The sequence below is a fragment of the Podarcis raffonei genome, chromosome 5, assembly GCF_027172205.1.
Source record: "Podarcis raffonei isolate rPodRaf1 chromosome 5, rPodRaf1.pri, whole genome shotgun sequence".
Taxonomy (NCBI): Eukaryota; Metazoa; Chordata; class Lepidosauria; order Squamata; family Lacertidae; genus Podarcis; species Podarcis raffonei.
This window is the reverse complement of record NC_070606.1, coordinates 58344812-58370982: the sequence shown is the minus strand read 5'-3', so window position 1 is coordinate 58370982 and position 26171 is coordinate 58344812. Positions and strand designations below refer to the sequence as shown.

The 26171-nt window shown below is 44.7% G+C and overlaps 1 protein-coding gene across 3 annotated transcripts in view; it reads right to left on the bottom strand.

The window, feature by feature from the left end:
- Positions 1-2581: 2581 nt before the first annotated feature.
- The window catches only part of KAZALD1 (Kazal type serine peptidase inhibitor domain 1), a 30475-nt gene continuing 6885 nt past the window's right edge, over positions 2582-26171 (bottom strand). The window contains exons 2-6 of one of the 3 annotated variants that reach the window (XM_053389401.1): positions 13930-14070; positions 10206-10805; positions 7891-8051; positions 4277-4424; positions 2582-2974 (exon numbers count right to left, since the gene is read on the bottom strand). In XM_053389401.1, coding sequence (XP_053245376.1) covers positions 2877-2974; positions 4277-4424; positions 7891-8051; positions 10206-10743 — 945 coding nt within the window. In that variant the 5' untranslated portion in view covers positions 10744-10805; positions 13930-14070 and the 3' untranslated portion in view covers positions 2582-2876. Of the gene's footprint in view, positions 2975-4276; positions 4425-7890; positions 8052-10205; positions 10806-10907; positions 10986-13929; positions 14071-26171 lie in introns of those variants that run through there. The other 2 variants (XM_053389403.1, XM_053389402.1) reach the window with 2 other exon arrangements.

The following is a 26171-nucleotide window of genomic DNA, read 5'->3' as shown; positions in this document are numbered from 1 at the left end:
CCCACTGACTCTGCCTCCAACATTCAATAGAATAGACTTTATTTGCGTAGCCAACAGGCCATAGCATCAAAGGACAAACACCGACAAAAATACATTACGAATATAGTTACCATAAAATCTTATGACCTATTAAAACCCTAGGTAAAAGCTGGATTATCATTCATCCATGACCCTCTGTCCCATGGGCGGCGGCCTTTTCTCTGGTAGATTGTTCCAGGTCAGTTAAATGAATAGACCAGCCAAATTGAAAGATTCAATAGAGCCTGCCTTTGTACAAACTAAACACACATTGGCTTTTCTGCACAGTTGAGGATCCTGCTTTTTGAAAGGTCTCAGATCTGGGGCTCCCAAGGCACAGTCCATGGACCAACAGTGGTCCATGAGCTTTATACAGGTGGCCCACAGCAGCGATTCTGGAGGGCGGCAGAGCTATGTGTGAGTGACGAATATTGTGGACACACACAGCTGCTGCTCCATCATTCTTAGACACCAACCTTTTTAGGCCCAAGTGATGGAGCAGGGAGGATGCTCTGCTGTACTCAAAAGAATAAAGCCATGGCAGCAATATCCCAAGCAGAGAAAGAGGCTGACAAGGCACTTGGAAAGGAGTGGAGAGTTGCTTCATGGAAGCGAAGGAAGCAGCGAGAAGGAAAAGAAAGAGAGTGAAGGCTTATAAAATTCAGGGGGAGGGAATCATTAAGTGATCTGGCAACACCTTCAGTGATTTTCAAGTGGTCCGGGTGAGAGAAAAACTTTGGGAACTACTGTCCCAGATTGCACACACAGGGCCTACATTCATACAATCTGTATGCACATAGGATCTGTTCACAAGGTCTGTTGAATGTGTATAGATTGGATTATATCCTATCACTCTGCAGGCATTCATTGTAAACCCCATATCATGTGAACAGGGGGGGCAGGCATACTGTTCCCTGTAGAATGGCACATTGCTCATGCACATTTCATTTAGCGCACTGCAGGAGTGACCATCAGATCCAAGTTTATATGAGTCCTCCAACCCTGTGATCTGCTCACATAGTGTATGTGGTGTTTATGTGTCAGCTGCTCTGAGACTAGTTTATAAATTGATTAATTGCTTCCAGAACCGAAAACAATCCATTTCCAAGAATCAAAAGGAGCCCATACGAATCCTATAAAGAGACCATTCTGTTCATCTCTTGTTTGTTGAAAATCCTGGTTTGGCAAAGGACTACCCACCAGCTCTTCTGAATGAGCATATCATTTTATTCCTGGGGGAGGCACCCAGAAACCAGAGTTTCATCTAAGGATCTCAGCTGTGAAGGACAAAACAGATGTGTACACATCCTCAGGAGCTGCTCCCTCAGGACTTTTGATGAGACCTGAAAAGACCTTTGAAAACACAGTGGGAAAGTGGATCTGTCCGCTAGTACTTCAGGAAATACAATGCTTTCCACCCTGCCCTGCTTTTGATTTTGTTAGAAAGCGAAGGACAGTAACAAATATAACAACACAAATGAGATCACAGATGAATCTGTACAAAAGGCAATTGCACTTTAAAGTGAGATTCTCCCAGGTCTGCTTTATTTTCAGGAGTGAGAATTGTGGTTCTTATTCAAAGGTCAATCTTGTTACATTGCTGTACACCAGGAATGGGGAACATTTTTCGGCCAAGGGCCCCACATTCATTTGTGGTTAACCTTTTGGGGACAGCATACCTGTGGTCGGTGTGCTCAATCACATACCACTGTCCATCCAGGCAAGTAAGAGTTGTAACCACAGTTAAAGGACACATTTCAGCCAGATAAAATCACTAGAGGAAGATACAGAGCAGGACCAGTGAGGGTTGGGACCTGGGCAGAGCCCTGAGGATTCAGTGGGTTGCAGGGATATGCATCCCTACTATATACCATTGTAACCTATCCGCACTGTCTTCAGTATGGAAGAGTTGATCATGCCAGTGTATTTGCACAAGAGGCTTCACATCTACTCCTACATGTGAGTGGTGGTTTCACTTTAAAATTGTCAAGGCATTCAGCTCATATGGTGAATAGTGTCTCATACAATGACACTGCAGTTGATCTGGAGGGCAAGAGCTGATCCAAACTGAGGAAGCAGACCAAACAGAAGTACAGATCAAGGCTAAGAAGACAACTTGGAGTCTGTAAGGTAAGGAACAAAGGAATGGTGGGAAGGGTAGAGAACAAGCGTGTGGAGAGCATCTGGAAGAGAAGAAATAGGATGGGTTTTCATCCCAAGAAGGGGTCTCATAGCTTCGTCTTTTCTCTAGAGTCTGTGCTGTGCCATCAAATTGTCTAGATGAAGCCCTGGTCTCTGATCAAACTAGTCAAAATATCATTCATGCAATTATCAGTTGCATAACTGGTTTTTAAAAAGTAAATTGAAGAATGGGGGCAATCTGGATTGGGACCCTGGTGTGGAGGGGTTGGGGTTTTTTTGGTGCTCCCCCCACCATATTCTGTTCTCAACTAAGGATCTTGTATCTGCTATCTGCATTGAGGATAAAGCCTCTCGTTTCCTCAAGGGGTGTTTACATGAGTGTTGAGACGTGTGAGGTCAAAGAAACTATATTCTCCGAAGGTGATCAAGGTACCATTTAATGCCCATTTGCTCTAGGATCAGCTAAAAAAAACAAACCCCCTCTTTCCACTTGCTTGTTGTCCTCTTCACCTAACAAAAGAAGGGGCCAAATGATTAAATACATAAATCTTCCCCACCCAAAATTAACCGATATCCAAACTGTCCATAGAAGATTTTCAGCACAAAGGGTCAGTACTGGCTATCTCAGAGGTCTGCAGTAGATGAGGAGGCAAATGTTCAAAATGGAATAGATGTACATTGCTCTTCCCTTTGACAGCTCCCTCATGCATGTGCCATCAGTAATAGTCATATGAGTCATCGTCACTCTCCATGTCATCGTCTGGCCCTAGTCTGGGCATCTTGGGCAGGGCCAATTCAGTCATGTTCAGCTGATCTGCAAGGACAGGGCACAAAGCAAATAATTAGTCCTTGTACAGTGTTTGTATTCTTTGCTATCTATCCTTCACTGTGGGGATATTTGGATGTTGTCCATTTTACAAGCAGCCAGGAACAGGGCTGGCCCAAGACTCAGTTCTGCTGCCTGAAATGAAGGACAAGATGTCACCACTACCCCATTCCATGGGCAGAAACTTACCAGATTGACAGCTGAATCTTGACTCATCTTTGGGGGACTCAGTGCAGGTCCCCTGACACACCCTTCTCTATTCTCTAACACAGGAGAATAGCTGGGACAGGGGTTCAGAAAGAATTGGCTACCGTCCCTGTCCACATTTCAGCAGCCATTGCTTGAAGCAGCTGCCTTGTCTGACAAACAACTTGTCAAACATTTTATCTCTATGTTTTTGTCTGCATTTCTTTTCACCAAACCAATAAATCAACTAAGCACACATGTCACAAACAATAGCATGCTTAAGCTAATATTTGGTGTTAATTGTTTTTGCAGATATTTTAAATTGAATGCTAAAGAGGGATATCCTGATACAGTGAACAAAAAGTAGAATTTGGGCCCAGAAGACATCTGCCATGGAACTGCTTAACTCTGTGTTGAATTGTGACCATAGAGAAGAACTAAACATTATGGGAAACACATGGTTATCACTGAAACTGGGAGCCCCCTGTTAAGAACCCCACCTGTTCCTTTGTAGCATGTAGTTCAACTACCCTCATATCTTGACAGCATTACATTAGCATTTTGAAAATCTCTTTACCCACAGGACTTGCTGCCACCAAAGGGGGTGGGAAAATGTTGATTGTAAAGAGGATGTAATCTAGGGGAAATGGACACAGGGCTGCCAGTTTTGTTGGCAACCGTGTTTTGGTAATGTGTAGTTCTGCCCTGAGTGTGAGGAAATGGTATTCCATATATCTGAATTCCTTTTATTTAGAAAACACTGTTAGCAACATTTTACTAAGGACTAGATTGGTAAAGTCAGTAGTTATGGATAAACCATTTGATTCTTCTTTTTTTAAAAAAACTTCAACCGTAATGCAGTTGGTTACACAGGATATATGAAACACTCCTTGGTAGTTAAGCAGCACTGATAGCAGCAGCTGCCTGAAGAATATCAGATCAGCGGTTGCCTGAATAATATCAGATAGCTCAGAAGAGGGGAAGACTAAAGAGACATTGAAGATCTGCTCTCACATGTGGCAAAGGGTGTTTTGTGTGCTGGGCCTGAAATGTCAACACAATGAATCCGTCAGGAGGAGGAGAGGAAGAGTAGGAACTACTTACCAGGAGTGAGAACCATGAGGCTGGCTGGAGCTGCCACCTGCCCAACGTTGTTCCTTGCAAAGCAGCGGTAAGTCCCTTCATCAGTTACCCGCACAGCTTGAATCTGCAGCCAGCTGGTCACCTCATATTTCTGAGGGCCTCCCCTAAACTAGAGTTAATTATATACCAACAGGAGAGACACAATTCCATTGTTAAAAACTTTCCAGCAAGTGGATTGCTGCTGAAATCTCCAATGGGGAGTTATTGAGACAGTCTCTGTATCACAGATCAATCAATTCAGGCATATCTAAGATATTGGTTGCACAGAGTCAAATCTCAGTTTTAGCACTGCTCCATTTACCCTCCTTTCAGGTGAAGCACTATCATGTTCTCTGAAATATATTTTCTTGCACAAGCATATCTTGTCATTTATAAATGCTACCTCTGTCACATAGGACATCTTTTGTTATTTAGAAAGCCCCACACCTGGAATGCAAAAGCTGTTTACTCATTTTCCTGTTCTAAAGCAGGGCCAAAAAGACTGAATGTTTCACTTTAAAAGGTCTCCACAACCTCTAAGGCATGCATATTTCTTCTTTATTATTTCTCTTCCTATAATTTAGACCCTTTTTCTCTTTTCCTAATCCCAGCAGTTAGAGCAAACAATTAGTCTCTTTCTGTCATCTCTGTACATATTTGGAAACTGTAGGATTCCACCATATTCCTTGTTCTCACTTTAAATGGGATATTCCACCAAGCTGAGTGTTTGGGTACACATAAACAAGAAAGGTGGCCCACTTCTGGGTTTTTAAAAGACGTACATATGCACACACATTTCACACTTGACGCATACGTATTTTGTACTTGTGTATTCTCTAGGACATCTCAGCCTGCTGTGAAATATCAAGTCTCCCCTCACCCCCACTCTGAACTGGAAAACAATCTAAATTCCTTGCAGATGTAGCAAACTGTACTGTGGCACACTCTCTCTTTTCTTTTAGAGCATAAATCAGAACGGACTGGAAAGTGACCACAAACTGTCTTCTTGTTTCTCAGCCTCCTTTGTAAACAGGATACAAGCAGCTTTCCTCAGAAAGTGAATGTACAGGCTCTGTCTTTCTCTTTCTTTTGTCGACTCAGAGAGCACAGAATCACATCCAAAAAGTGATGTTACCTCACCAATGGGCAGAAATGCATGAAGCACAGAATTTAAAAGATCACTTTGAAATAGTCATTTGCTTATCTAATAGCAGCGCAAGACTGAAACAAATTCCAAAATTTGTAATGTCTTGGCAGGGGCTGGAATAGAAAAGAGGAGAAAATGAAGGGTTTGTGGAGTCAGTAGGAGAGGGACCGCTTGCCATGGATTGAATCAAAAAGCTTTATATGGGACTGAAAAACTTCACTCTCGATTGCTGAAAGCCACACCCACATCCCCTTTGATTTCTCAGCTCTTAGAAGATTATGCCTACATACTTAACTATATGTCTACATACATATAGTTTTAAGATGAGGTCTAGAAACTTTTAAAATGAAAACTAGGTTTCTCTGCATTCTAACAAAGCTATACAAGTCTATGCAAGAGACTAAAATATGCCGTCACAAACCAGAAGATTTCCTGATTAAACTGGGAAACCTTAAACTGAGGATCCTCCAGTGGGACTGACTGATTTACAGCACAATCCTATGCGGGATTGCGAGAATGTAAATACTACTGTGTTCAATGAAGACCACTTCCCACCTGCCTAGGATTTCCATTCCATTTTAAAGATAGAATCCTAAAGTTGCAGGAGTGCATGGGGATTTAGTGGTGCATTAGGACCTTGGTAGCATCATCTGGTTTAATACCTACCCTCACACTGAAGATTTTTCTGCGCGATATATTCCATAATGTTTCATTTAAACTGTTTTTAATTAACTCGCAGAAAATGGAGTTTCTCTCTGGATATTATTCCATTGTTTCAGCTTTTCCCTGTGGGAAAGCTGTTTCTGGTTCCAGTTTTCATTTGTTGGGTTTCATCCCCGATGTGTGGTCCAGCAAGAAAATGCAGTCAAGGAAAGTGTTATGTACTGAGTTGAAAAGGAACCAAAAGGCAGCAGTCTGATTGGTCCTAGAACAATAGGATCCAAAAGGCAGCAGCCTATTGGTCCTAGAACAATAGGATTCAGAATGCAGCAGTCTGATTGGTCCTAGAACAATGCAGCAATATGATTGGTCTGAAGGAGCCACCCAATCCGGCTCCAGATGGAAGTGAATCCACAACCTGATTGGCCTACAGGAGAATTCCGGAATTAGCCAATCACGTGCAGCCCATTGTGTAAATAATGTATATAAAGCAGATACTTTGAGGGGACATTCATTCCTCCTCACCACTATGAGCTGAATAAAGAGCATGTAATCCACTCTCGACTCTGAGTATATTTCAGAAAGTGACTTGAAATTCATTCTAGCTGGAAGATGCCATCAGAAGCATAACACTACTTTACACTACTTCCCCCCTGCCTGAAACATGGAGCTTCCCCAAGCTTCTCAATCCAGCAGTGATGTAGTTTTTGCCTCACCCAAACATTCCATACAATAATAATAAAGATTTGTAGTTTCTATAAAAGTTTCCCAGGACTTCCTTACACGCCCTTTAAATAGAAGGGTATACAAGCGGCTGCCCTACAGCCTCTCAAGTTCTATTTTGGGATGGAGCTCCAAGCCTGTTAACCCTTCTGAAGATAACTTGGTGAGCTTTTTAGGGTTATGCACAGTGAGTACAATATTCCACATCTGCCATTGTGGATATGTGTATTATTCTTCCTCAAAGGGGAACAGTAAAAAGTAGAAGATAATTGAACTTCACAGTAACAAAGGAAATGTACGTACAGGGATGCAACTGTTTTTTCAGCAGCAAAAAAGACATACAGTGGTACCTCGGGTTACAGACGCTTCAGGTTACAGACTCCTCTAACCCAGAAATAGTACCTTGGGTTAAGATCTTTGCTTCAGGATGAGAACAGAAATTGTGCGGTGGCAGCGCAGCAGCAGCTGGAGGCCCCATTAGATAAAGTGGTACCTCAGGTTAAGAACAGTTTCAGGTTAAGAACAGACCTCCAGAATGAATTAAGTTCTTAACCCGAGGTACCACTGTATTCTGAAGAAAATGAAACTTCATCTGTGGCATATCTGTGGTAGGCGGGCGGAAGACCTAAGGTCAGCCTACCATATTTTTCGTTCTATAAGACGCATCAGACCACAAGATGCACCTAGTTTTTGGAGGAGGAAAACAAGAAAAAAATATTCTGAATCTCAGATGCCAGAACAGCAAGAGGATCACTGCGCAGTGAAAGCAGCAATCCCTCTTGCTGTTCTGTCTTCTGTGATAGCTGCGCAGCCTGCATTCGCTCCATAAGATGCACACACATTTCCCCTTACCTTTTAGGAGGGAAAAAGTGAGTCTTATAGAGCAAAAAATACGGTAAGTGATGGAAGATGCTAAACATGATATGCAGTTGCTAAAAGAAGGTAAATTAGGCCTGCCAAATAACTGAGTAATCTGAGTATCTTCTGCTGAAAAATCCTTTTTCAGACCTGCCCCATAAACACAAGCCATTCTCCCCCTGAGCTCTTGCTGGAACTCGTAGCTCACCTGAACCGAGATGTGGGGGTCATCTCCAGGAAGCAGCATGTCCGACCCCTCCTTTCTCCATTCAATAGATGCCATGGGGTATGCAAAGACCTCACAGCCAAAGATCACATCTTGCCCAGTGATGTTCCAGATGTCATAGGGAGGCGATATGATGTGGGGCTCTGGAAAAGACCCAAAACTATCTGAGGGAAATAATCTCTGGGTTGCTTGTATATGAAGATGAAACATTTTCATGCTGGATTTTATAGATTAGTTCTCTCAGCTTGTTCTAGCTGAGATCTGATTTAGGTGTGTTTTCTAAGTAATCCTTCTAGTACATGATGTGATATTTACCTTTCGATTGTCAGCCTGCAAGCAGCGCCTGTGTAATTTTAATATTTTTGTTCAGCAACTAGCAATTTTAGGTGCCGCAGCAGCAACCACCACAATAATAATTAAGCACATTGTTCTGTACAACTGTTGCACTACGCTGCCTTATTTCTTATAAACAGAAAAAAGGCAGGCTTTTTATGACTGAGCTGACTTTTCGCCATGCCCACCAGCAGTTGTTAGTCAAGCATGTGTTTGCATCATGGCACATCTGTGAACCACAGCCCTTGGCCCCTAAACGGTGGTCCAGAGCTTTGTCATACTCGTTTAAATGAAGTGCTTCTCAGGGAATGTCGCTTCAGTCTCATGTTGCAGCAGAAACGTGACATCCTTGTGGCAGCTGCTAATCAGCCTGCTTTACTGTCAGATGCTTTGGCTACATTTTAAGCATCCTAGTCCCTCTCTTCCTCCTGTTTTGAGGTTGGCTGCACAGGGAGAGGTCCATAGCTCTGTGGTAGAGCATATACTCTGCATGCAGAAGTCCCCAAGGTTGATCTCCAGCATCTCCAGTTAACAAAGGATTGGGTGCCAAGTGTTGGGTGGAATAGATAGCTCTCTACTTGAGAGCTGCAGAATGGATAATGCTTGATCAGTTCACCAAAGAGTCTCTGGCTAATTTCAGGCACCTTCTTAAGTTTCAGTTGGATTTTCCAAATAGTGTAGTGTTGTGAGGCCAAATGTTAGCAATCCCAGCGACACCATCCTGCCCCAACACCTTGGATTTCTTCTATCGTTCCCCTCCAAAGGAATCCAGCAGAATTGCTCCATCTATTTTAAGATACGCACATGTTGGCACAACCCTTTCTTTTCTGGACCAGACTATGCAACATGCACACTAAATAGCAATCTATTTTTTCTCCAAATTTTGTGATGTAGTCCCCAGGTTTAAAAAAAATGTACAAAAATGCAGATCAATATGTATATTTTAGAATAAAATATGTTTAGAAAAATGTGCTTCGAGGGAAAATCGGTTTAGAAATGTGTCTTTTGTGGGATAGTAAATATTTAAAAGAGGGATGCGGGTGGCACTGTGGGTTAAACCACAGAGCCTAGGGCTTGCCGATCAGAAGGTCGGCAGTTTGAATCCCCACGAGAGGGCAAGCTCCTGTTGCTCAGTCCCTGCTCCTGCCAACCTAGCAGTTCGAAAGCATGTCAGAGTGCAAGCAGATAAATAGGTACCACTCTGGCAGGAAGGTAAACGGCATTTCTGTGTGCTGCTCTGGTTCGCCAGAAGTGGCTTAGTCATGCTGGCCACATGACCCAGAAGCTCTCTGCAGACAAATGCCGGCTCCCTCGGCCAGTAAAGAGAGATGAGCACCGCAACCCCAAAGTCATCCACGACTGGACACAGAAAATGAAAAAAGAAGACTGGTCTCACTTTGCCACTTAAGAGGCTTCTGGCCAGATGTTTAGGTTCACTCTAAGCACTGGAGATGTCATCATCGGGAGGTGCCCCCTAACAACCATAGAGGCCTTATTTTCAGTTACTTACTGCTTTTGGGAGGGGTGGAACCCCATTATCTTGGTCTTCACAGCTTTCCATAGAAAATAATTACAGTGCACTGTGAAGAGGTTTATGCATCACTGTTAAGGTGAGGTTGTACTTTGCATACAGAAAGTCCTAGGTTGAGGTTTAATACCTGGCATTTCCAGTTTAAAAAGCTCACATGGCAAGTGATGGGGGAGATCTTTGCCTGAGATCCTGGAACACTTCCACATGTCATTGTACTAGGCTTGAAAAAAACAAAAGCTTGAACTGGTTTAAGGTAGTTGTCAAAGCATTCCCCATTTCTCTTTTGTCCAGCTTAAAGCTGTCCGTCTGTTTCATTTCCCAAATGCCCCTTTTTCTTGAAATGTAAATGTGGAGAAATGCCTTCTCATTTTATTTCCAAATCATCGCTTGCAGCTTCACTTGGAAATTTAGAGAAAACCTGCAAAAGCCTTACCTGATTCACAGGGTCCTTCATGTGCCACAGTGAGATTAGCCTCTGGATGGGAGTTATGCACCTCTTGAAATTTGCATATTTGGGCATAGGTCTTGCCATCAGAGCCACAGAGAGCCTGGCTAGATTGGCAAGCGCACTGAGGCTCAGGCACCTCACCGCGCCGTAGGTCCCCGGAATCAAGGCGGCACTCTAAGTGATCCCCACACTTGCCATAGAAGTGGTTGGTATTGTCCAAGTCACAGATTTGGCCCTCCAGATTGGCACACTCCCAACAGCAGTCACAAGCATCCAGCACCACCCCAGCAAGGCAGCCACGTGGCGTGGGACATTCTTCCAATCTACATTGCACACAGCTCTCTCCCTCCTCCAAAAGCCTCTGCCAGCCACGCTGCAAGTAATCTGGGCCGACAGGCAGGGCTCGACTGAGTACATCCCAGCACAAAAACAGCAAGAGAAAGGTGACTAAGTTAGCAGGCCGAGACATTCTCACAAGCTTTTGGGAACTTGGCATCCATTCATCACCCTTGCCGAAAAACATCCTTTGGACACTTGGGTCCTCAGCACCAGTCACTGCAATCTTCTCTACAAGGCCATCAGTGCCTGCAAAAAAGAAACAGAACTTAGAAGAGGGGGATATATTCAGAGACAACCACTTAATGAATCCCTGAGGTGTGGAGAAGGGCTGTGGCTCAGTGGCCGTACCTCCAAGCAGGGCTGAGAATGTCCCCTTCTTGGAACCCTGGAGACCTCCTGCCAATCAGTGTAGACAATACTGAACTAGATGGACAACTGGGCTGACTTATACCAAGTTTCTTGTGTTCCTGTGGAACTATATGAGGAACAAGGGACATCAACTGGAGAAAAAGGCAATCCCACCCGCCATTGAACCCAATGTATTTTGACTATATGTTATTTTAGCTTTGCACACTATCGCCGGAATGTAACTTCCATGAAAGTTGAGAGTCGCCCATACAATATATATAACTGCAAGATGTTTCATCAGGCAGACAGGAACAATAGTAAAAACGCATTTCGATCATTTCAGATCACAGTTTATTTACAATTATTTTAGCATTGAAAAATATAATAGCTAACAGGTGTTTATGGGCTATTGTTGTCCCAAGCCAGGAACTCAAGCCTTAGTCTATTTAAGCCGCTGTGCTTTCTCTGCCATAAGGCTATGAATGTTAATTCCCAAGCTTGCCTTTCATGTATATTGTACAAGCTTCCTTTTAGAACAAAGCCTGCGAGGTCAATGAGGGAGCAGTCATGCTGTGAAAATATTCACTCAGCACTAAGTTATTCTTGTCCATGATCATTTTTCTAGGCTAGTTCATTCAAAATATTGGGGGTTGTTTGACTTCAGCCATGCGGCTGCCATTGAGACAGGGACATCTGTTGCATTGTATCTGGTAGTTAACAGTTGTTCTGAAAGAAATGGCCCTTGGGTAAGGAAGACGGGATGCAATTGCTATTTCTGTCACTCACTTGCAGTTGCAGCCAATTAAGTGTCAAGCAGGTCCCCCCCCCCAGTACATTATCCTTGGTTCTTATCACCTTTACCACCCCCTTTCCCACTCCTCCATGGTATTGTCTATTTCATGCCTCTTGCCTCCAAAAGCTAGGATCCTAGATCTAATAGACAAACAGATATATCCTCAGCAATAAATAAAATAACCCAACTCCTCTGGGCTGCTCTGTATCACTAGGATACACACACCTCAGGTCTGAAGACAGAACCTAGTATTTCAGATGCTTTTTTTGTACCATCTCCTCTAGATTTCTCTGTCCATCCAGGTCCTAATGACTAACACGACAACCTGCATTTCCCCCCCTAACTTTGGAGATAGAAACCCCACTCTGTTATTATGGAAGTGCACTAATGAGCACTGCTAGCAATATTCTCACTTACAGACAAGCGCTAAAAAGAAAAAAATTGCATGGCATTTCAGATGAAACTAATCCATAACAGAAGGAGTTCTATTGTTTTATAGAAAACACACTCTGTGTAGCCCCGGGCATTAAGGGCTATCTTGTGACAGCCAAGCCTTCCCAGAATTGTTCTCCTTTACTCCCCACTCCCTCCTAACCACAAACATGCACATTTCATACCAGACCTTTAGTTAGCTACCATGATGACAGCAACTTTTATTGGTGAGCTAGAAATTACACTTCTGCCAACATACTAGGTCTTGAGTCTCTGATGATAATAATACGGGGGAAGAGAGAAAGACTCAGGGCAGGGCTCTAGTGTTTGGTTGTGGATGAATTTTGCAATGTGTTTTATTGTGGATGATTTTTACAACATATTTTATTGCAGAGGAATTTGGCAACATATTCTTGACACAATAGTGGTGGATTTATTATAGATCATTAATTGTTCTTCAGTGCTTCCCCAGTGTTACCAAATTATTGCTGTCTGGGGGAACTACAGTGGGACATATGCAGGACAACACCCTGAACATCTGTGGTATAAAAAGTTTTGGAATTTCAGCAGGAAGTTGCAGGATATGCACTGAATGGAAATGTGGCCGTATAAACACCCCAAAACATTTGCTGGTGCAAACAGTATTGAAAGCAAGATTGTGTATGACCACCCCCGATACCGTCATTATCACAAATCATCATGAACATGCAATTAAAAAGTTGTTTGGATGGGCCCTATGACGGCTCAATTGCTGTGAAGTTAAGGCTGCAACCATATGCACATTTACCTGGGAGTATGCTCCACTGAACACAGTGGGACTTGTTTCTGAGTAAACATGTCTAGGACTGTGATGTAAATAACAGTATGATGCTAAATATAATACATCAGAATGAATGAAGTGCTGTAACTCAGTTTCCAAACACCCTCAGGAATACTACTGTTCAACAATGTTATTCTCTCCCTGCTAATTGAAAACTTTGCTAGACTTTAGATACATCTTTAGAGGAACTTCGCGCAGGGGACCAGGGGAAATAATGGAAGTGTCAGGGCCCATAGAGACACAGTGAGCAGTGATTTTAGAGGCCAATTGTTTCATGCTTTGCCTGTAGACAGGATTCCTTGGACCCATCCCATCCATGACAGATGTTTATCCAACCAATGCTGAAATGGTTCCAAGGATATGTATCTCCTGTGGCTGAAAACCTGGAGCCAAGTCTGAAATGCTCGTTTTTCCAGAATTGACTCCAAGAGTTTCAGAAATCAGTGGATACCTTGAGATTTCAGGAATGGTCAAGGAGCTCATCGAATCATAGAATTGTAGAGTTGGAAGGGACCCTGAGGCTCCTCTACTCCAACCCGCTGCCCCCATACAGAAATCTCAGCTAGATCATACATGACAGATGGCCATCCAAGCTCTGCTTGTAAACCTCCAAGGAAGGAGAATCCACCACCTCTAATGGGAATTTGTTCCCCCGTCAAACAGCTCTTACTGTCAGAAAGTTAGTCTGAGCAGCTGGTCTGGAGGACCATGCTTTAACCCTGAAAGGAAGGTTTAGGAAGCTCCAGTATTTGAAAGTGTCTCACCATGCAAATATTTACCCTCCTTTATTTTAAATGCTAGACCTGACTTGAATTGCCTTAATCCAGAGAATCATCGTAATGAATATTCCTTCTTTTGAGAACTCTCCATTTCCTTGCATACTATATACAGTAGACAATGTAGCCCTAAAATATTTCATATATTTTTTTAAAAAAATCATGCAGCTCTGCTCCCCATACAGTGGTGGATGCACCTACCTCTGCTCAGACTAGGCAAAGCCTGTGGCTGGTTCAAAATCCTGGTGATCAGTTGCTTCCAACACCGTCCTGAATATCCCCTCCAACCGGGTTAAGCTGGATGATTTTTGCCTTTTCCAGTGGATTAGTTTGTCTGCATCTCTGCTTGGAATGAGGACCAGTGATGTCACAATGAAACGTGATCCCCTGATCCCAGCCCTCTCCTCTCTCCCGCCCCTCAACACACACAAACAGTACTACTTCCACCAAAGCCTGCCTGATTAGCCACTAGACTTGTTTTCATGCTGAATGGCCACGAGTGAAGCCCAACAGAAACCTCCTTCGCTACTCCTGGCTCTGCTCTACGGAGAAACCACAATTGTAACTAGACACTTCTTTCACTGACTACTTAGGAAGCAGGCTCTAGGCAGAAAAATCCTTTTTTTTATTAGAAGAATAAACTGGAACTCAACATGTCCAAGGGGGGAGCTCAGAGTTCTTGGGTGGCAGATGTGCCTGATTTTTCCAAAGCAAAACATTCCACAGCAGAAGAGCCCCCAGAAACTCCTGGTGTGGCCCCTTCTGCTTGCTGTAAAGAAAAGCTGTGAAAGTGAGAGGTATTTGGGGAAAGTGATATTTAGTTGCCACATGGATGGTATGTTTCAGAGGGCATTCTCTGTGAGGATCATCCGAGTGGTGAGATGGGAAGAGGCAGCACCTTTAGGACATGCCAGGCGCCAAATACCGAACTTTTTCTGCCAAAGCAACAGTGCAGGTTGGTTCAAGACAGAATCCACAGCCTGCCAAAGTTCACCTGAGATGTAGCCACATTCACACTGCCTCCCCAAATAGAGCATTTAAAGAGGGCACGTATTTGCATAAAAATGGCATATGCTAATTTATATAGATGTGAATTAACAGAAAGAAAGAAAGAAAGAAAGAAAGAAAGAAAGAAAGAAAGAAAGAAAGAAAGATCTCTGTGTATGATTTGCTAGCAAAAGATGAAAAGTTTGATCTGGTATGTGCCAAAATAAGCAATCCCTCTTTTTCCTTGTCTGCCACTCAGATGTGGGCTCTTTCATACCCTGAGAAAGAATGTAAACCTAGATAAACAAGCCAGGCATCACAACAGAATTTCCTTGGCAAAGTCATGTGATCCTTCTCTTGATTGTCTCACCGATGAGGTTTCCCAACTGAAATACAAGGGCAGCAGAATCATATTGTGCGCTAGATTGCATAGTTAATTAAGGCCCCACCCTGGTGTTTTTTTAAAGGCATGTCAAAAATAAGAGGCCTACCTCAGCCTTCTCTCTGACAACTGCATACTGTTACTGTTATGGATGGGCCCTTATGTCACCGATCAACACATTTGCCTTTGTCTTCTTTAGGATATCAAAGCTGTCCTGGCTAAGATGCCTATGTGGTAAAAAGGTTCAATGAAGACTCTTTGTCTGATCCAATTATGTTCATACGAACAGCAACAGGAGGGTGTCCCTTTTCTTTTCAAAGAGAAGATACCTGATTTGATATGTATGCTGCTTCCCACCAAAACAACCCCAGAGTGATCTTTTGCACTTGCATGTATTGCAGAACTATAGGTGTAACTAAGGGAGCAACCCTCAACTAAATGTATACGGAGGGACCAAGACTTTTAGCACTGAGTGAAAAGTTCATTGATGAGGATTATGGGATCCATCCTAAGGCTCCACCACAATTCACATATAGGATTCCAACTGTGGCTGTGAGTCTAGCTGTTGCTCAGCGTGATCTGGAAGTGCAGATCCTGGATTGGGCCCAGCATCCCTCTACTCCTGTGGAATGGAGAGGACAATCAGCAATAGTGGACAAGCTAACTTCAGGCAGCTTCTGTGCCATTGCCAATCTTTTCATTGAGGAACCTCAATGGTTAAAAGGGGATTAGACAATTTCGGGGAAGATATCAATGGCTGCTGGTCATGATGGATGTATGCTACCTCCAGAAACAAAGGTAACTTGCCCCTGAGTACCATGAACAAGAGAGTGCTGTTGCATTCCCATCCTGATTAGGGGCTTTTGTAGGCATCTGGTTGGCCACTGCAGGAAAGGGGACTCTGGGCTTGATGGCCCCCTGATCTCATCTTCCTATGTTTTTAACCTCTCATGTGTTTATAAAGAACACCACTTGAAAACTGAGCTAGGAAAGACTGAGTAAGGGTTGAAAATGGTGCCTGGGTGCACTACTTTGATATTCTTTCAGAGTAGTATTCATTTATTTATCTATTGCAATATTTCCATTCTTCCTTTCAGCCTCTCACAGAGTCCCCAAAGTAGCTCACAATCACAAACTAAAACAAACACAATCAAACAATAAAATAAAGCCGGGAGCTTAAAAACAACAACAACAAACCCCATACCAGAGCTGACTATCCAAACATAATCACAAAGGGGAGAGAGAGAAGGCTAAATCAAAACAGAATCTTGGCAGGGCAAAGAAATATTTGCAGAGTGTCATAATACAATTAAAGAGGGGGCAACTGGAGCCCTCCAAGGTAGGGAGTGGTCCTGTATTCAAAATAGTATCATCAGTTCACATTCAAATTGGTGATGATTATCTAATTAGTAGTTGGCTACAATAAAGATTCAAACAGTAGAACAAAATAATGCCATCCTGTGGCCTCAGTAGCATTTGCAAGGCTTTGCATAATGCTTTCAGTAATAGTAGATCTAGATTACCTTTTAAAAATCAGAAATACATATTTAGTTTCTTTGCAAGCTTCTGAGAAGTCGAGTTGTGCAAATAACAAATGGGAACTGATCCATTGCGACAGACTTTTGTGTGCTACTTCACTGTATTTATTTTAAAGTACACGAGGTAGCTCAGTCGGTAGAGCATGAAACTCTTAATCTCATTGTTGTGGGTTTGAGCCCCATGTTGGGCAAAAGATTCCTGCACTGCGGGGGGGGGGGGGTTGGACTAGATGACCCTTGTGGTCCCTTCCAACTCTACAAATCTATGATAAGTGTTGCCACTTCCATTAGTTTCTTTCATTCTACACATCCCTTGGTTCTCCAGCAACAACTCCTGATGATTGGAGAGGGAGTAACCAGGAGAGGCAGAGTGGCTATTGACAAAACACACACACGCACAACCCCTGAAATGTTTTCAGCAGCTTTGAGCTTGAAATCCACCCACCCAAACTGGCTCCTTCCAGTTACCTTAGCTTAAAAGAAACCTCCAGCCCCAAAGGATCCCCACTACAGACAACCTATTGTGAGAATTGGGAAACAAAGTGAAGGTTTTTTCCTAATATACATTCAAAATGAGACCCTGAAACAGAGACAGGAAACTTTTATCACAATGTCAATAATCACAGCACCCAGAAACCCAGCCAGGAAAAGACCTGAATCCTGAGGAAAGTCATGATGGGATAGGAGAGGAATCCAGTAGAAAAGGAGAGTAGTTTTGCAGGGTGTTATGGAGAATCCAGATGCAAGAAACAGTTTGATGAGCCAGAGGTTGCTGTGAAGTAGATAGACTGAGAAACAGTTGAGGAGGCATTTCTTCTCCTCCTCCTCTTCTTGCAAACTGGTACAAGCCACTGCTGTGACCTGCAATTAAACCTAAGTAGCAGGACTATGCTTAAAAGGTTCAGGAGGTAACTCTGGTTTGCCTACCCACAAGGCCCACCTGAGACCCTTCTTCATGTGTTCCCCCCATGAGGGGTCTGGAGGGTGGCAACATGAGAATGGGACTTTTCTGTGGTGGCTCCCTGTTTGTGGAATGTGCTCCCCAGGGAGGCTTACCTGGCACCTTCAATACATATATTTATGCACCCATTCCAGCTTGTCAGTACCCTTCTTAAACTGTGGTGCCCAAAACTGGACATACTATTCCAGGTGTGGTCTGACCAAGGCAGAATATGTGCTACTGCTACTACCTAACAGTTACCTTGTCCAGCTCACAGGTTACCAGCCTCTCCACAAGAACATCATGGTAGACTTTGTCAAAAGCTTTATTCAAATCAATATACGCTGTGTCCACATCATTCTCCTGTGTCCACATCATTCTCACTACATATCTTTAGGCACCAGGCAGAAACATTCCTCTTCTCCCAGGCCTTTGGCTAATTATAGAGTCTATGGCCTTTTAGACCATGCAGGGGTGGGGGTATTGCTTTTGTTTGTTACTATGAGCTCCTGTTGCTCGGTCCCTGCTCCTGCCAACCTAGCGACTGGGATGCGGGTGGTGTTGTGGGTTAAACCAGAGCCTAGGACTTGCTGATCAGAAGGTCGGCGGTTCGAATCCCTGTGACAGGGTGAGCTCCCATTGCTTGGTCCCTGCTCCTGCCAACCTAGCAGTTCGAAAGCACATCAAAGTGCAAGTAGATAAATAGGTACCGCTCTGGCGGGTAGGCAAACAGTGTTTCCGTGCACTGCTCTGGTTCGCCAGAAGCAGCTTCGTCATGCTGGCCACATGACCCGGAAGCTGTAGGCCGGCTCCCTCGGCCAATAAAGTGAGATGAGCGCCACAACCCCAGAGTCGGTCACAACTGGACCTAATGGTCAGGGGTCCCTTTACCTTTACCTTTATGTTACATACCGTATTTTTCGCCCTATAGGACGCACTTTTCCAAAAATGAAGGGGAAATCTGTGTGCGTCCTATGGGGCGAATACAGGCTTTCGCTGAAGCTTGGAGAGCGAGAGGGGTCGGTGTGCACCGACCCCTCTCGCTCTTCAGACTTCAGGAAGCTATCAGCAAGCCTGGGGAGTCCGTGGGAGTTCCCGCAGGGCTCCCTAGGCTGCGGATAGCAGCCTGCTGCCCGGCGCGCGAGGCGCCCTGAAGCAGAGCGCCTCGTGCGCCGGGCAGACATCAGCCAGCCCCACAACCTCAGGGGACAGCGGGGAGGCACAGTGCCGCCATCCCGCTGTTCCCTGACCTGGTTTGGAGGCTGGCGCTGGGGAGAAGCGCACTTCTCCCCAGCGCCAGCCCCACAAGCTCGGGGGACAGCGGGGAGGCGGAGCGTCGCTATACCGCTGTTCCCCGACCTGGTTTGGTTTCCCCGACCTGGTTTTGGGGGGGAAATAAAGGGGGGGAAATTCCTTTATTTCCCCCCCAAAAAACTAGGTGTGTCCTATGGGACGAAAAATACGGTATGTTTGTGTTTTTATATTTTCAACTGCACTGTGATCCTCGGATGAAGGGAAACATAGAAACTCAATAAATAATAAATTAAAGAAATAATAACAATTGCCTGTGTTCTGTGCCTGCTATTGTTCTCTCCTGTCCCTTGTAGGAAGAGCCAATCTCCCTTGCACTGATCTTTCCATTAAAAACTGGAGGCATTTTGTCGTTTGGCTCAAACACACAAATGACTTCAAAGTTTTCTTTGTGCAAGGAAACATTTCATTCCCACCCCACACTAGGACATCATCAGGGCCTTGGATGGTGGATGACTATCATGCGGTCACTATATTGACAACCACTACAAAGCTGGCAGCTCAGTCTGCTTGGAGGGGAAGTTCCTTGGGGTTGATTTAAAGGAGAGGCTGTGTGTACATGGGTATAGAGTCCCATGTGCAATCCCATGCATGTGCTCATTAGCAGCCTTTGGCCTGGACAGATACTGTTCCTCCATGTGGATGCTGCACACATGAATAAGTATACTTTAAACACAGGCCAGGGCCAGACAGATCCTTGCATGAGGAAAATTCCTTTCGTACAGCCAGCATCTCATTGTAATTGATCCTTATGCTTAGGATCAGAAGATTGCAACACACTGCATGTCAGAAAGCATGCTAGATTAGAAAACCCTTTACTGGTTTGCCAAAGGATCCTTTGGATATGAACCAACATTTGCATTACTGTGTATCTGGAGGTGGGAAGAATGCAGTATCCTCTCAGGCCACACTCTGGGACCAGAGTGAAAGCAACAAATAATGAGTGCTGGGGAGTGTCCAGCGCTTTTGAGCTACGCAAAAGGCTTTCCCCCCTTGCCAGTCACCTGAGTGATGTCTAAATATAAATTACTGCTTAGGCATGCTGTTTCTGCTCCGTGTGCTTGCAGACACTTAGCTGTGAGAGGCTCTGATAGATCATAAAGCAGAAGTTGTTGGACTACAGATCCTGTTGTTGCTGACCATTGGCCACACTCTCCAGGGATGATGGGACATAGAGTCTGACAATGTCTGAAGGCCTACAGGTTCCCCATCCTTGGCATAAAGAGTCTGTTCACTATGGGTTTAATAATTCCCCAAACAATACCTCCTACACATCATTAGACTTCCCTTCACAGGTTGGCAGCAACTTCAGTGCTTTGTCCTGCTCAAGGGAATCTGCTTTGGTTGTTGTTCTCATCTGCTATGAAGCCAGGTGTCTAAACAAGCTTGTCTCAAGTCCATCATTCTTAGAACAAGCCATGGGGTTGCATTGTGAGCAGTCGTAATCCACAGCACTGCTGGCCAATTCATAAATCTCTCTAGTCTATGCCATCTAAACCAGCTTTCACTCACTGCTCCTTAAGCTGGAATTCCTCTATAGGTTTTCTTGGCAAGAGCCCAGAGATCTGAGGAAATGAGCCGACAAGTCTGCCTCCCGCCAGCACCTGATTTGGAACCTCTTCCTATGCAAACACAGAGAAATCCCAGGGCTCTGAGCCAAGGAAATCAAACATAGACTTTTTAGCCATTGTTAGTTTTATTTCTTCAAGGAATTCCTATAGAGAGACTGCTTGGCTTTGAGGTCTGGGAAGAAGCTTTGTAATAGAAGGACAAAAGTACTGGCATAGACTTCATATTAGCAGTGGAAAAACTAACAAGCCCAGATATATGCATAGATGTGATATGTTCATTTATGAATCTTGGAACCTTTCATTTTCTTTCTATTTTTATGTACCAGGGACTGCCACTGCTGCTCGTGTTGTTTGTCACTCCCAATTACCCCCCACCAAACCCCCATACCAATGCCTTCCCCCTCCCTTCACACCTCAGCCCCCCAAACCCCTACCTTTATAAAAGGTAAAGGGACCCCTGACCATTAGGTCCAGTCGTGGCCGACTCTGGGGTTGTGGCGCTCATCTTGCTTTATTGGCCGAGGAAGCCGGCGTACTAAGCCGCTTCTGGCAAACCAGAGCAGCGCACGGAAACACCGTTTACCTTCCCGCCGGAGCGGTACCTATTTATCTACTTGCACTTTGACGTGCTTTCAAACTGCTAGGTTGGCAGGAACTGGGACCGAGCAACGGGAGCTCACCCCGTCGTGGGGATTCGAACTGCCGACCTTCTGATCGGCAAGTCCTAGGCTCTGTGGTTTAACCCACAGCGCCACCCATGTCCCTTTATACCTTTATACCTCCCTCCAAAAGATCCCTCCCTGCTTCCCTTACAACTCATCCTGCTCAAAGCTCACCCCAATTGCCCACCATCCCCATCCCCAAAGGTTTTCTTCTCTTAGCTGAGGTGGTGTGGCAGGGAGAGGTGAAGGGGACCAATGCTTTCTTCCCTTTGTCATTCCCGTCAATGCCACCAACCCCGCCAGTGCTGCCTTGGCCAGGAGAAGGAGGCCTGCATTTTAAATGCAGCCTTCCTTCTCTCCTAGGTGTGGGTGAGATAGAGGAAGGGAAGAAAGAGCTTCTCCCTTTCATTCCTCTACCCTGTCGGGGGTGATGTGGCCACAACAGCGACAACAGGGCGAGTGCAGAAAGCCCTGCCTTGGGCTGCCTGCTGGCCAGGTCGCTCTATCTGCCTGCCTGCTCATTGCGCAGGCCCACTTGCGCTAGCCCACTCACTTACACATGCAGACATATCAGGAATACTACAATCGGCAGCAGTGTCCGGGCAGAAATCGACAAAGATGTCCGGGAAAATCCAGACATATGGCAGGCCATGTTGACAGTGCTGTTTTTGCCAGTTTCCCATAAAAATAGCTCAAAACAGCAATTTTCACTGTTTGAAATATGGCAACCCTAGCAAATACAGTGTAGAAATGAAAATTTTCTGCTGGCATAACAAGATTTCAATTTCTTCTCCTCCCTCTGTGCACCTCCCAAACCTGATCTGGAAAGCCTGCCAACCCTCCAAAGCTGATTTTGAGGATGTGTGTGGGAAGGGCTGGAGAGGAAGTTCTGTTGTGTGAAAGAAGGCCCTTGCACTGCAGGAGCCCTATACTTCTGGAGTGCATGCACCTATAGTTTGTTAACAACTGGACTTTTCCCTACATAACCTCACAATCCCCCATTCTGCCCCACCCAACCAATGTGCCTCAAGTCATGGTTCTCCTTCTCTAATGCTTAACTCATTCTTTGATGCGAAAGGGCATGATCGTGTAGGAAGGAAGTATGTCACTGGGCGCACCCAAAAGGGACTAAAAACAGGGGAAGCAGAAGCCAGCCACTATGGGTCCAAGTGGTTCTTCATTTATTCCATTGCCAGAATGTTGATCTTGTTAGGAAATAATCAGGATCATAGCCAAGGGGTCATGTGGATGCCTAGAAACCTCAGGGACTGTCCAGATTTAGACACCTCCCTAAATGTTCAGTTTTCATTTTTTTTAAAGGAAAGTTAGCCTTTTTACTTGCAGGGGAAAAAACCATGCAGACTGTATTGTACCCAACTGTTGACTAAAAAGTAACTCAACTAAATAGTGTTGAATGCATTTGTTTGGCTACCTGTTCTGGCTGCTCTGTGGTCATTAAGTTTCCTTGCCACAAAGGTTCTGGCTACAGGCCTCTAAAGGATTCTCATTTCCCATGACTACCCACCACGTTCAGGTCCCCAATGAGACTTGTGTGTCTTACTGCAGCTGTAAGAAAAAGAACCACCACTATGAAAAAGGGGCTAGTGTTGGCAGCCAAAGTGCATTAAAGGCTGGGAACCCTCCATTAGAGATGCTTAGGCCCTGCACTGAACAACAGGCCCCCTCATACAGGCAACCTCATAGTTCCCAGGATCTCCTGCAGAGATCCAACCTGTTTAAGCCAGCAGGGTGGGTAGACCTGAAAAAGTTAATGATGCTCACTGCATCTCTAACAACATCTCTTGCCGACCCCAAGAGCCATGCTAGAGCAATTGCTCTTGTGTTCGGCAGCGACACACGTTTCCCCACCTGTATTAACTGCAGAATCCATAAGTGTGGGGCCTTTGGCTTGCCTTTCTTTGGGCACTTTGTAAGCCGACTTCCCGTTAAAAACTCCCCTCTCAGCAAATTCTTTCAGAAACCATTCTGCCTGCTGCCGCCAGCCACACTTGAGTTTCCCAGGCTTCCTCTCAGAGGAGCCAGAAAAACTTTTAATGCTCCAAGGCTGGTTAGGATTGGCCAGCCCTGATCCGTAGCGATTTCACCCTTTACACTTTCGTAAAGCTGCTTTCTATGCACCTTTCCCTTTCCCAGGCCAATGTCTGATTCTCTCCAGGCCAACGTCTTTTCATCAGCATTTTACCCCATAGGTTCAGGAGTAGAGGATTTGAAGCCCCCAACATACTATGCTATAAGGCTCTTGAGTAGCATTGCCAAAGGATCCTGCTACAGCCCCCCTTCAGTCCTCAGGTATGTTTGAAGGGCCTCCACACCATGGAAACTCTGTTTTGTTTCCCAAACTTTGGGGCGCATGGGATTAGCAGAGATCCAGCACGAGGTGAAGACTAGCCAGAAATTTCCATGAGTGTATCAGCAGCCAAGCTGTGTTCTTCTAAGTGAGGTTCCCTCAGCCAGCAGCACCTGCCCCCATCCCACATGAGGGATGGATGCTGTTCTGATGCACAGCAGAAAGCAGGGGCCTCAAAAAAGCCCTGCAGATTTTGTGCATCTACTCAAGTGCAAAAGGAGCGGTGACAGAACCATATTAAAGAATGCATGATCTGTGCTAAACTCCATTCTGGGCCATTAGCCATCCTCAATGGCAAACACACACTCTAGTCATGAATTTTACACCTGCTGCAAAACCCAGAAAAATTCTGTTCTTTGTGCTGCCCAAGTAATTTGCACAAAGCTATGCTATCACTAGGGACACGGGTGGCGCTGTGGGTTAAACCACAGAGCCTAGGACTTGCCGACCAGAAGGTTGGCGATTCGAATCCCCGCGACGGGGTGAGCTCCAGTTGCTCAGTCCCAGCTCCTGCCAACATAGCAGTTCAAAAGCGTCAATGTGCAAGTAGATAAATAGGTACCACTCCAGCGGGAAGCTAAACGGCATTTCCGTGCGCTGCTCTGGTTCGCCAGAAGCGACTTAGTAATCCTGGCCACATGACCCGGAAGCTGTACGCCAGCTCCCTCGATCAATAAAGCGAGATGAGCGCCGCAACCCCAGAGTCAGCCATGACTGGACCTAATGGTCAGGGGTCCCTTTACCTTTATGCTATCACTGCTGGTGCTTTGCCATGTGAGGACTATACTCAGTAAGCAGTATAGTTCTTTAGGATTTTGTGTTTTTTTCTGTTTGAAAAGTAATAATAAAAAAAACCTGCTGTTGGCATTGCAATTTTGCATCAGGTGGCAAAATGTTTCGGACTGGCTCTGCCCAAGAAGAGCAAAGGTTGGGCTGCAAGCTGAGCTAGTAAGCTCTTCCCCCGTGTCAGCTAGATGCCACCCAGATGTGCTTTCCTGGTGGAAACTCAGTCAAATCCTACAGAACCAAGTATCGCTGTCTGCCCAATGACATCCTCTCCTAGTATGCACAACACATACACACACATACACACCTTAACCTGCATGTTTCTGTATTTTGTACTACATCTTTTTCTTCATAAAGTGAAGTTGGTCCAACTAAGTCTCTTTCCAGTAATGCTACATTCTCCTTTGCTTGGAGCTAAATTGGAGGAAGTGGGAGTTCGAAGGTTGCAGACTAAACAGTCCAGCACCTGGTGTGTGTTTCTCCTCCCACACCCTTGCATCTCCCAAGGTTCGCTGGGACATCCAGTCTCAATGCATGTTTTCTCCATTATAGGCCTTGTCCGAGTTCTCTGGTCTCCTCCAAGCAGCAACTATAGCTCAGCTTCATATAATGTCTGGCTACAGAAAGCAAGCTGGCATTAACTTTAAGTACTACAGACAGCCGAACCATTTCTAACAACGCAGAAACAGAACTTGAAACATACAGATCACATCAGGAACTACTTCTGAGGTTGGAAAAACAAGGAGTACATGTGCCATACATTTCTGCTATTGTGGTTACATCTGAAGTTTACAGGGCAGGCCAGGGCTGCAAGCAGATGAGGTCTGATCAGCGTCCCACTGCTGTTCTCAGCATAAAAATCATATATGAAGGCCCCCTTTGCTCTCAAAAATGGATACTTATAGGCACATACTGAGAGCTGGTCCATTTGCTGAAGAACGTAAAGTAAAATTAGACAAGAAGGCAGTTGAAAGGGAAGATGGGGACCTTAAGCAAAAGAAGTGGCATGCTCATATCTTATAATTAACTACATGCTTGGTAACCAGAGACAACCAGGAATTCCATGCAGGGGGATGACGAGGCTGGCAGAGGAGGGATGGACCTCTTCATTCCTCCCCCTCCACCAGCTCACTTGGTTTCCACAGAAGGAGGAAACTTCCTTTCTTCATGACCAGCACAGAAATGCAGTGGTATGATGGTGAAAGGGGTGGGGGATGGAGTGATCCTGTCCTCCTCTGTCAGCCTGCTTGGTATAACTTTTGTTTGTTCATTTCCATGCCGGCTGTAGAGGAGGAAACTCCCCATCTCCATGGCCAGGATGGAAACACAGGCGGCAAGTCTCTTAAAGCAGACTAGTAAAAAAAAAAAATTTAGGCTGGTAACTTTTGTAGGCTTATTTGCAAGGCTGATGCGATGTAGCAAATCAGTATTAGAATTCAGTTCATTAGAACTCCTGGCTACCCTTCCTCTCTATCACTGTGTAAATGGTACAGGATCACATCTCATAGCCTAATATGAGTACCAAAGAAGCTAGATAAATAACTAATTCTACAAATTATCCTTTTTAAACTTTTTGTTATAAATTTAGTATGGATAACAAGCGATAGAAAATAACAAGCGATAGAAAAATAAAACATCTTCAAAACAATTCCAATATAGATGCAGACTGGAAAAGATCTCAACTTAAAAGGCATGTTGAAAGTGGAAGGCCTTCGAATAGGTACTAAAAAGACAACATCCAAGGGGAGGAAATTCCAATGCGTAGGTCCAATCCCTACATTGTGCGAAATGGACCTCCTTATAACGTGCTGTCGGTAGGAGGCCTTCGCCTGTAGATCACAATGTTTGATTAGGTACATAAGGGGTAAGACTATATTTCAGGTATCCTAGTCCTAAAC